At 46.7% G+C, this 12,235-nt stretch overlaps 1 protein-coding gene across 1 annotated transcript; it reads left to right on the forward strand.

The window, feature by feature from the left end:
- The first annotated feature begins 6,492 nt into the window (after window positions 1-6,492).
- Window positions 6,493-10,010, forward strand: LOC123430664 (GDSL esterase/lipase At1g71691-like). Its single transcript, XM_045114513.1, has 5 exons — window positions 6,493-6,781; window positions 8,655-8,800; window positions 8,901-9,125; window positions 9,212-9,488; window positions 9,590-10,010. Exons 1-5 carry the CDS (start codon window positions 6,493-6,495, stop codon window positions 9,808-9,810), a joined length of 1,158 nt encoding a protein of 385 aa, XP_044970448.1. The 3' UTR covers window positions 9,811-10,010.
- Window positions 10,011-12,235: the final 2,225 nt, after the last annotated feature.

Raw genomic sequence — 12,235 nt, forward strand, 5'->3', positions numbered from 1 at the left:
AAGGCATGTCATCGAATAAAAATAATACCTCTTTGCATACGAAAGCATAGCAAACAGATGTAGTAACATCCAACTTAGTAGTATCAGAATTAGTGGCAAGTAAACAACCACTCTTTAGTTTTATTTCAGATGCAACACTAGATGATGGCTTATTAGGATTATTGTGTTGCTCAAATTCCTTTTCTACAATCTGATTTTCACTCTTATGTAGCTCATGTTTTGCTTTACTAGCTCTAGCAATGTCATCTTTCATAATAGTCATCTTTCATAATATGTTTAGGAGACATAGGAAGCAATGTTATATTTTGATCCTTATGAACAAGAGTATACTAATTTATCCTACCATGGTTTACAGAAATTTGTATCAAATTGTCATGGTCTACCAAGTAAAACGGAGCATGCTTGCATGGGTACCACATCACAATCAACAAAATCAGAATATGTACCAATGCTAAAATGCACACGAACAATACGTGTTACCTTAACATTGCCACTGTTGTTGGACCACTAGATGTAATAAGGATGAGGATGTGGTCTAGAGGTGAGAGACAACTTCTCCACCATCTCCATCCTAGCTAAGTTGTTGCAACTCCCTCCATCGATGAATACGCAAACAGAACGTTCCTTCACAACTCCCTTTGTATGGAACAAGTTGTACCTCTGATTTTGCTCAGCCTATGTTACGTGCACACTTAAAACAAGTTGAGAAACTAAGCTTTCATACCTGTCACCGTAGGAAGCAGCCATGTATTGTGTCTCTTCTTCAGTATCTTCGAGACCTTGTTCTTCACTTGCAATAAGAGCCAGAGTCTCCTCGTCATAATCACTAGCAGAGTTAGATCCACCATCCCCAGTAACAATCATCACACGCTTGGATGGGCACTCTCTCGCATAATGACCTACACCCTCGCAGCGACGATAAATAACCTCATGTGTTTGCCCTGTGGATGTCATGGATGAAGAAGAGCTTTGTGCTGGCCCGGAAGGTGTGCTCTTGGCGGAAGGTGGTGCAAGGGCCTGTTTCATGGTATATCTATTGAAGTTGGTGGCTTAAGTAGGCGATGCTGATGCAGGAGGACGTGTGGAAGTAGATGAGGTCTGTAGCGTCCATGAGGAAGTGCGACGTGCATAAAAGTTAGTCTCGCTAATGCGTGTCGATCCTACACTTCACATTCAGCTTTGCAAACAAGATGAATAAATGAGTGATAGTGTTATAATCCTTATATTCTAGAATAGTCTAAATATATCTATTTAATCCATCCATAAAATGTGCAAGCATGGATTCATTGTCCTCAATAATACCACATCTAATCATGCCAGTTTGTAATTCCTGATAATATTCTTCTACATAATCTTTCCTTGTCTTAAATGCTACAATTTTTTAAGTAATTCACGTTGATAATATGGTGGAACCCAACGAGTATGCATAGCGGTTTTCAAAGCGGCCCAAGTAGTTTGAATATTAGCATGATGTATTCAACAATGTTCAGACCAGCAAGCACAAGCAAACCTAGTGAATGAACAAACAGCAGCAGCAACACGTCTATCCTCGGGAAATTGTAAGCATGTAAAACGTTGCTCTGTTTCTAAGTCCCAAGTAAGATATATATCAGGAACATACCGACCATCAAATGTAGGAATATTCAATTTAAGTTTAGGGATATGGTCATGATCTCGTACCTGAGGGGGTGGTGCAGCCCTACCATTGCGATTGTATCCATGTGGATGACCCGGTGCTTGTTGTTGTGGTTGTTGTCCCTGGTGCTGATTTAGAACAACCTCTCCCTCATCATCGGCATCACCATCATAATCCTCATTCTGGTCAGCCACAGAAACCTCAATAGTAGCAGCAGGAGCAACAGCACCAGAATTTTGTGCTTGGCCAGAAGGCACACGTCGCCCTCATCCCACAAAATCTGGGCCTCATTGTTGTCGTTGTTGTTGTTATTGGAGAGGGACGAAAGAAGCTGGTGGTGGTAGACGGGCAAGCACCTCATTGAACTTGGCGTCCATCTTGGTGTTGAATCTCTTCTCCAAACCGTCGAACTTATCCATGGCCTCTTCAAGGCTGGTCACGAAATTTATCATGGAGCTCCCGGTTGGTCAGGCTCTCTCAGACGATCTCCTCATCTTGTGATCCTGGTATGGTTAGCAGCAATAGGAACACGGAAGAATATGAACCTAACGACTACTAGGAAGTGGTGGTGGTGGTGGTGGTGGTGTGTCACAAATCCGTCACGCAAATCTCAAATTCTTACCAGTTCTTACCCAGTAGCAGGTGGTAATCGGCAACCGGTATAGTCAAAACTCTCAAAGCTTGGATAGAGCGATTGCCACGTGGTGTCAAACACACGATGTAGATGTATGTGGAGCTGGAAAGGCTTATAATATGGTAGCGAAAAGGTCAGCAATAATCAGTTCAGAGATGCAAAATTAAAAGGACGCTCAACGACGGTACCATGCTGGTCCTAGGCTAGATCGTACTACAGACGCGAGCCTAGAACACCAACAAAATCACGACGCTACACTTAATCAAGGGAAGAGACACTCTCATTTTCTTTCTCTTTGTTTGCTTTTTTTGCACTTTTTTTCTTAAAATCACTATGATGGCGAGTGTCTCAAAACTCTTCTGAAGGACCAAAAATAGGATAGGCATGGAATTTTTTTTGACAGATTTTTTTCTGGAGCAGTTCGGGGCTGCGATGACCAAAAATGTGACAAAAATCACTATGATGGCGAGTGTCTCAAAACTCTCTAAAAATCCTAACAAAATGATAAGGAAAAAATTCACCCTCCGAAATTTTGGCCTAAAAAGTGCTCTAAAAAGCATGCCTATGGCTGAGGCATAGGGGACGACCTTTGTCCTTTCTGTTTCTTTTGCCATGCTCGAGGCATGAGTCTTACTCAACTTCACACCTTACAATACTAGCAAGAACTCCTTCTTTGTATGATCCATTCTGAACTCCTTCACAATCTTGTCAAGGTATGTGCTTTATGAAAGTCTTATTAGATGTCTTCATCTATCTCTATAGATCTTAATGCAATATGTAAGCAGCTTTAACCAACTCTTCCTTTGAAAAACTCCTTTTAAACAACCCTTTACGCTTTTCAGAAATTCTACATCATTTCCAATCAACAATATGTCGTCCACATATACTTATCAGAAATGCTATGGAGCTCCCACTCACTTTCTTGTAAATAAAAGTTTCTTCATAAACTTTGTATAAACCCAAAACATTTGATCATCTCATGAGAGCGTAAAGGAGCAGAAAGCTACATGAAGTGATTCGATGATTTGTTTGGAAGAAAAAAGCTAAAGAAGATGGTGTTGCACATAAGGGCATGTACAATGGCTGATAAGACAGTTTTATCTTAAGCCTTGCATGTAATTAATAGTTGACAAAAAACATGTCTATAGTGGGTTACCTCTTATCCTTATCTCTAATAAGTAGTTGTTCCTAAAATGTGATGAGAAATATTATGCTAAGAGATCATCTCTTAAATAAGAGAACGCAAGCCTTATCTTATGATTTCTCTCCCCTCCACCTTAGTATTTATCCTACGTGACATTCATAAGATAGCACCATTGTACATACCCTAAAACGAATCATGAGGTGTGGTCTTTCTTGGTCAAAGTAATATTTAATTGTTTTGCTACATGCGTACAGCAGGCTACACGGAAGGTTCTTTTGGAAATTTTCTTCTTAATGTACACGGAAGTTGTACATGATAGAGTGGAACAGACAAGCGCGTCGTGGCGAGGTCATGCATACACAGGCCTCAAGCAATGCACAGAGATGTGCGGGGTGGACATGACGTAGGGTGGAGCATGGTTACAGTCAGACAAGGTCGGCTAGGTCACACTGGACTGTCTGATGGATCGAGGGGGATGTTGGTCAAAGCAGAAGATGACGGTGATTTCAACAACGGAGACATAGGAGCGTGATGTTGATGGTGGATGACTTATGTGACGTGGAAAGACGTGGTCTGAGGACTTGTGCGGCTTCGACAAGACTATGACGCGGGGATGATTCAAGTTAGTGTATAGATGAGAGCTTGAAGTCGAGAGGGCGCTGGGTAGCACGGCCGGCTACATGGAGTCATGTTCAAGGTGGAGTTGAAGTCTAGCGGAAGACTTCACTCTCTGTCGATGGAGGGGTTACGGTGTAAGACGTCGGAGAATAGAGCCTATTTCAACGAGAAAGCGAGACACACGTGGGTCGGACTGGGTACATGTGGTCTGACGGAGACGTGATACTCGGCATCGGTCGATGATGATCGGTGGTTCTCTATAGTGGGGGTTGAGGGAGTGTGGGCTAGCTAACCAGGAGATTTGACCAGGACAGTAGAGGCTCGACGCGGTGATATCGGCAAGGAGTGCGGTAAGCACGAGACACATCGACATACCAAGGAACTGGTGATCATACATGTTGTCAGACAAAGTTTGTAAATGGTGTTGAAGCAGTGTTGGAGAGCACCAGATTCTATTTGGTGACTGGATCTATTGAGTTTGACGCGTGAGATGGATAAGAGTTGACCATGGAGAATCTAAGAAAGTGACGGAAAGTCTGAAATTATCAAAAACGGAGAGAGTACATTGATGTATACGAAGGAGGTGGAGTACTGCTATAGCTATGGGACATGTCAGAGACTATCCAGAAAAGGGTGAGACAACTGTGAATTTGACTCTGGGTGACACACGACAACAGTGAAATTCCTTCAAGTTTCAGAAAGACCGTCAAGAAAGAGTGAAGACGTTGAGTTCAGGTTACTCTTATCTGTGACATCCATTGTGCTTTCTTTCCCTCTATCAATAGAATGATACGCCCAGTGCGTATTCACGAAAAAAAATTGTGAGTTGTTCATTTTCATCCAGATCAGTGATCAGTGTGTGATGACGTTGAACGGATAATCCGGAAGTTAGGAGCACAAAGTAGAGCAATAAGGAACTTAACTTTGCTCGAGTGTTGACCGTGAAGAAGACGAGAAGGGACTACAGTTGCAGGTGGAGTCACATGGAGTCTGGGTTTAGCAACGATGCTCCTAGCGTTTCTCAAGTCCAATGTACATGGAGGTTCGATGCATGAACGAATCCAAGGTGGTGGAAAATATTCGTCAAGGTGAAGTTTGATAAAATTGTCGAATATTTGTACTAGGTAGGTTGGATTTAGACTGTGTGTAGATAGGGTAGCAGTCGTGTCCAATTAGGACACTTGTATATATAGGCCTTTTATATAATAAGAGGGTAGACACATAATGTAACATATGCCAACATAATAGCTCATGCATGCAAAGGAGCCGACGGCATGTGTTGGAGCCCGATGCGTTATTGTAGCGGTGTCATAGAGAGGAGCGCATGTAATCACGCCCTGTGGATGTAACCATATTGATAAACCTCCTTAACAAATTTCGGTTTCGTGCTTGTGTGACTTGATCCTCGAATGATCAACGGTATATGCCCCCGGTTTTATTCTAACATTTTTATGACAAATTCAGCATCGCAAGGACGTCGACTTTAATTGTCAAGTATGTTAATTCCCTTTTCGGATAACAGGTTTCAAATTTCTTTTTCTCTTTTCGACCGAAAATTTCGATTGTAGAAAATGTCATGTCAAGACCGGAGTGCTTCATGTCATGTTTGTGGCACTTGTTCATTTTAGAAAAACTATGCGGGTGCAAGATTCACACCTTATTGTTTATGCGCAAGGGAGAGTTGCCATGCGACCCCCCTGACGCATGCAGTCACGCACCTGAGTAGCGCCTCAGTATTTTACACGCAGATACGCTGGTAAAACACAACGTGTCTGCCCTCGACGCAGTGACCGACCACGTCCCTTTCGGCGCTGATACATTCCATGCACCTCTTCGCAGTGCCAGCTCGCCATCCTCGTGGGGACGTCGCGTCTCGACCTCGATCCAATTTGTACCTATGCACTCGCTCGTCTTCCCAACCACAACCGTCCACCGGCTCGCAACCGCGCCCGGGCTGAAGATCCAACCCCGGATTACTTTTTTGCACTAGCTAGCAGGCGACGCAAAGCCCTTCACTAGTCACCACCATGGATGCCCTGGCATATAGTAAGAACTAAAAAGATACTACTAGAGTATATATGTATATATATGTGTTCTAGCTCAAGGTCGCTCGCGGCCAATGGCGGGTCGCCACCGCAAAGCTCCATTAACAATAGTTGGCACGACTGAGAAACGCATGCGGGCAGATGAACCGCTTCTGCGCTACGGAACAAGCAGCATATCCCCTCGGATCGCTGACTGCGGCGAAGGATTCGAAGATACTGCCGCAGGTAGCCAATTGCTGCAGCTCCTTTTGCTTATGATAGTCGTGTTATTCTTCCCGCGCGAGTGTATATATACGCATGCTGATACCACGTTCCAGTGACCGCTCGCATCTCATAGACTCGTAGACGACCGCCGGCGAGAGAGGAAGCGGAGAGGCCGGCGGAGGCGCGAGGTAAGGAGAGCTCCATCGGTCCAATGGCCGGCCGCGGCGGGGCGATCGCGCTCGTCGCGCTGTGCGTGCTCGAGCTCGCGCTGCGAGGCGCCGGCGCCGGCGCCGCCCCCGCCCCTGCCCCAGCACCGGAGCGGCTCGTGCCGGCCATGTTCGTGTTCGGGGACTCGACGGTGGACGTCGGCAACAACAACCAGCTGCCCGGCTGCAAGCCCGAGTGCAGGGCCAACTACCCGCGGTACGGGGTCGACTACCCCTCCTCCGGCGCGCCCACCGGCCGCTTCAGCAATGGCAAAAACCTCGCTGACCACATAGGTGCCGTGAAAACTTTTCTCCTCCCTTCAGCTTCACTCTGTACTACCAGAGGCTGCTGGTTATAGCTTCTTCTTTGCGACAAATTTTACCTAGGAGCATTTGTTTTGTTATTACTTACTGAACACGTGAACAATCTATGCATGTACGTTATCGTACCAGCAACGATCCAACGAAACTGAAAGGCTGCTGTCCTTTGAGTCGCCGAGTGACGATCTAGGCACTAGGCCCCAAGCCTTCCAGTCAGTGGGAGCAGACCGTAGACAGAATGTGCATATACTACTTTTATCATGCAATACGCCTTGCGATCAATTATTTTTCAGCGCAACTACCTGGTACATGTTCCTCGAACGATCAAGTGACCCTGCATTCACTAAGGACAGGATTTCAGCGCAATCTGTCTTCGCCAGTATTGGTTTTTGTGACCAGTGCAGTGCCAACTTAAGTCCCTCTTCACGTGCAGCAAGCTCAGCCCCTAGTTTCACTATCTAATTAATTAACTCGCCACTTTACCATCCACGCAAGCAAAACATCATTTACACATACTTGCTCTCGCATGCGAGCTCGCTTCAGTCATGCATTTTCCACTATCCCCTAAATTCTAGAAGCTCTTGCAGCGATGGTCGTGGCAATCCGGTATTGGTACAGCCGTAGAGGCAAATGGCACCTCTCTTACCCTCGAGCCCACTTCCTCCCATCTCAACCCAAGCTTATGGCCGTAGCCGGGGACTGAGAGCAAAACGTTACAAGGACATATATTCACCGTGCAGATTATTCTAAAAAATGCGTAGTGCAGATAATGTTCAACTTCAAACAATCTCGAAACAATAGTTTTTTAGGCTGGTCATAATGAAAGTAAGTTAGCTACTCCCTCCGTCACGGTTTAGAAGACACGCTTGGAAAATTTCTAGGACCAAGGTAGTCACCGATTGGTTGTGGGATGTAGTAGGTGTAGGTGCTAATGCGCCTAATCAACTAAGAAAATACTAGTACTAATGCGTGAGCAGCAAATTAGAAGGGTTCATGCATGAGTAGTACTAGTACTAATTAATGAGAGTAATTGTTTTCACGCCTTAAACCTTGTCTATTTTAGAAATGCACGCAAGTTTAATTATGTCTTCTAAACCGTGACGGATGGAGTAGTAACGTAACGCATTTCAAGATAAAACTATTTATGTGTTATGTAGTTAATAAGAAAAAGAGGTGTTTTGAGTAACATAATATATTACTGTAACATAACGCTTTTCGAAAAAAGATGAGTCTCTAAGTCTAAATTACTTCCCATTATGACCAGCCTTATGAAGCAACAGGGAGGGTCCGAGGACCCAGAAGTTGGTATTGATACTCCCTTCATTTCATAATGTATGGCCTATCTTTCTTTTTTTTATGCTTCAACGACGGGCTTATGTCTGCGTGAACTTTATTGCGGTCGCCAAGAGTGTTACAAGGTGCATGGCACCGGAAATACATGGAGTGGGAGGCCTATCTTTTTTTCTAAAGTTATAGTGTTCAAATTTGACCAAGTATATAGAAAAAAATATCTACATCTAGAATATGGAATACATGTCATCATGTACATTGTGAAATATATTTTTATATTGTACAATAAGTTTGATAGTGTATATACAGATAATTTTCTTTATGAACTTTATCAGAGTTTATAAAGTTTGACTTTTAAAAGAATCTATATATGTGTTAAATTGTGGAAGGGGGTATAACAAAATAGGGGCTCTATGTTTTATGAGAGTTTCTGTTCCATTAAGCATTAGCAACTCAGCTAACTTTTGTCATTCCAATGTGGTTCTTCCTCTATTCGCGAAGTAGTCATGCAATACAAATGAGGTGACATTTTATGTATCTTTGTTTGGACGAGCAGCCATCTTCCTTGGATTCGACGAGAGCCCGCCTGCTTTCCAGTCCCTCTGGCTCCCGGCCATGGGCGCCGTTCCACAACACATGAAAGGCGGCATCAACTTCGCGTCCGGAGGGTCCGGCCTACAAAATACAACGGGCCGTAACTACGTACGCACGGACGCGCACTCCGCCTTGCCTTCGTTTGCGCTGACTACTACTGTAGATCTGTCCATGTAACGTAGCCACCGGCTCCGCTTTCTTCCCGCAGTGTGGGCGACCGGTGTACAGCATGGCCGACCAGCTCGAGGAGTTCACGTCGGCCGTCGATATGATGGGGGAGGACTCGGGCGACCTCATCTCCACATCCCTCTTCTTCATCAGCGTCGGCAGCAACGACCTGTTCGAGTACGCCTATCCCTGGCCGACGCCCTCCGACCGCAACGACACCGCCTTCCTGGGATGCCTCGTCGACCATTACAAGACCTACCTGCAGGTGCATGCGACTCCATGCAATTCCTGGGATGCCTCGCCGCCCATGTATCTAGTGCCTCTAGCTATTGACGTACATTCTTCTTGTAGGAGCTGTATGCTGCCGGGGCGAGGAAGTTCAGCATCGTCAGCCCGTCGCTGGTGGGGTGCTGCCCGTCGCAGAGGGCGGTCGCGCTGACACATCACAACGACACCGACGAGTTCGGCTGCTTCCGCGCGGCCAACGACCTCTCCAGGCAGCTCTATCCCATGTTAGCCTCCATGCTCCAGGAGCTCAGCCGTGATCTGGACGGCATGAACTACTCCCTCTGCGACTCGGCAGGGATGGCCGCAAGGCTCTTCACGCCCGGCGGCGGGTCTGGCTTCAGTACGTCGGCGCGCGGCGCCCTCAAATGCTTCGTTTGTCAGTAACGTTAACGCGTCGGAATGTGTTGGTGATGTATACTACCGTTGCGTTTTTGTTGGCAGACCTGACGGTGCTGGACACGGCGTGCTGCGCCGGCGCAGGGCGGTTCGGGGAGGGCCAGTGCAACAGCTCCGCCACGCTCTGCCCGAACCGCGCCAACTTCATGTTCTGGGACGGCTTCCACCCGACGGACGCGGCGGCGTCCCTGGCCGCGCTCGAGATCTTCACCGACACCGGCAACTACCTCCACCCGATGAACGTGGGGCAGCTGGCGGCGCTGTGAGCGTGGAGAGAGCCGCGCAAACGATCTGGCATGGCCAGTTTCTACGTGCTCCGCCGAAGTCTTGGTGTTGCTGGTAATTCCGGAATAAGTAGAGGTGTGTGACTACAGAGTGTCAAATTTGATCCGGAGATGCCAATAATTTGGTAGTGCCGGCGTGCTTGTTGTTATCCCAGATCATGATCTGGGATTCGTTTTCACATTATTCGTAAGGCCTGGTTTCAGATTGATCCACGTGTACCTCGTGGTTTTGCTTCCGTGAGAGATGCGGTTTTGTCTTCGCGAAAGACATGTCTTTCGAAAACGGAAAAAAACATTTTTTTGCAGGAGGCACGGTTTTGATTTCGTGAGAGTCGCGGTTTAGCTTCTGCGAGAGGCACGATTTTGCCTTCGTGAGAGGCACAACCATGCCTCTCGAAAAAGGAAAAATAACGCGTTTTCTATTTTTTTTCTTGATAGGTACGGTTTTCCTTCCGCGAGAGACATGTTTTACCTTCGTCAGAGGCACGCCCGTGCCTTTCGAAAAGGCGAAAATAACACTTTTTTTTTCCGCAAGATGCACGATTTTATTTCCACGACAGGCACGGTTTTGCCTTCGTGAGAGGCATGGTCTTGCCTCTAGGAAGGGAAAAACAACGCGAAACAAACATGTTTTCTGGTTTTCTTCCTATCGCGAGAGGCATGGTTTTTTTTGGTCCGGCTTTTTCGTGAAAAAAAAGTTTGTTAAAACCTATCAACATGAGATCTAGTTTTGAAGATCTCAACGCGAGAAATACAACGATGAAAACGGTTTAAGATTTCAACGCATGGTTGAGGAGATAAAACATTTTGAAAATACGAATCTACGAAAAAAGAAAAAACTTTCAGGTCGCGACAAGTGACACGCATGCAGTGCACCACTTGTCGCAACCTTGGAAGTGGGAGTGATCTTTGAAAGGAGTATTTCCTAATTAGTGATTTCGCCACGTAAGAGCATCTCCAGCCGCTCCCCCAATAGGCCCCCAAGGCCTTTTTTGTCATCCGCGAGAAAAAAAACGGCCCACCCGCCCCCTACAAGCTTGTTTTTCGTCGGATTTGGTCAAAGGTACGTCCGACGCTCCTAGGTCAAACCCAGTGCCCTGGGGGCGAGCTGGAGATGTCGGCGCTATTTTTCCGCATGCAATTGGTCCACATTCAACCACGTTTTCCCTCTCCCTCATCCCTTTCCACCTACCTCACGCACCCAACATCCTCTTTCTCTTCTATTTTTCTCCCGACAACTCAAAGCCTCTCTGCTCTTGCGGCAGGCCGAGGGAGTCCACCACGGAGGAGGAGGAGCGAGCAGTCGGCACTCGTCGCCTCCATCTGAATCTGTCGCCGCCCCCGAGCGAAGGAGGAAGAGGCGGACAGTGGGGACGATGACGGAAGCCATGGAGGAGGAGAAGGGGTTCCAACCCCAGCTGATGGGCGGCGGCGGAAAGATCAGGAGAGCGCCAATGAGGCGTGGGAGCGGCGACGGCATGGATCCTGGGCAGGGGCCGCCTCTCGCCGTCGCAGCGCGCACGGAGCGTCACGGACGATAAGCTCGACAAGCTCGCGGCTCCCTTGATCTATGCTGGGGGCGCAACAAGTGGGAAACTTTTCCCCCAAGAGCAAAATTAGCGCTGACAAATCTCAATTCGGTGCAAAAATTGTCCCTGGGGGGACAAAACGGCTCAAGATGCCCTAAAAATGAATCGCCTCGAATTCTTGGAACAAATCCACAACAAGCGACGGGTGTTGTGACAAGGTTTCAGTGACGAGACGTGGGTCAAATTTACGTATGGACTACTTTCGTTAGGGGGTTGATTCCCTGGTAACCAAACAAGGCTTTAGGCCAACTCCAGCACACGACCCCAAACATACGCCCGCCTCAGCCTGCTTATGTCCATTTTGGAAGACAATGGGGTAGCCCATGTCCGGATCGGGTCGTTGTCAGGTCAGTGCGCCCAACGCGCTGCCGCACCCCAAATCATGTCCGGGGTGGACATGATACAAAAAAACACAAAACTCAAATAAATGCCGAAAAAATCAAATAATACGCAAACATAATGGTTAAAATATAAGTAAACACTATAGTCTTCATGGCCTCCACATGGCTTAGAACATAATTAACAAAAAAAACTTGTTGGGGACCGTTGCATGGGAAAACAAAAAAAATCCTATGCATACGAAAGACCTATCGTGGTGATGATCATCTAGGAGAGGGGAGATCGGATCCACATACCCTTGTAGATTGCTAAGCTGAAATGCGGTTGATGTAGTGGAACGTCTTCGCGATCCAAATCGCAGTCGTCCCACGGTCAGTCCCGATCTAGCGTCAAACGGACGGCACCTCCGCGTTCAGCACACGTATAGCTCGACGATGATCTCTGCCTTCTTGATCCAGCAAGAGGGGCGGAGAGATAGA

Source organism: Hordeum vulgare, chromosome 2H, assembly GCF_904849725.1.
Source record: "Hordeum vulgare subsp. vulgare chromosome 2H, MorexV3_pseudomolecules_assembly, whole genome shotgun sequence".
NCBI classification, from domain to species: Eukaryota; Viridiplantae; Streptophyta; class Magnoliopsida; order Poales; family Poaceae; genus Hordeum; species Hordeum vulgare.

What these genes read in the sequence shown, in the direction of transcription:
- LOC123430664 (XM_045114513.1), top strand. Translation starts at nt 6,493, where the DNA reads ATGGCCGGCCGCGGCGGGGCGATCGCGCTCGTCGCGCTGTGCGTGCTC. An exon ending in ATACAACGGGCCGTAACTAC is followed by an intron (nt 8,801 to 8,900) that starts GTACGCACGGAC and finishes TTCTTCCCGCAG; the next exon opens with TGTGGGCGACCGGTGTACAG. An exon ending in ATTACAAGACCTACCTGCAG is followed by an intron (nt 9,126 to 9,211) that starts GTGCATGCGACT and finishes TTCTTCTTGTAG; the next exon opens with GAGCTGTATGCTGCCGGGGC.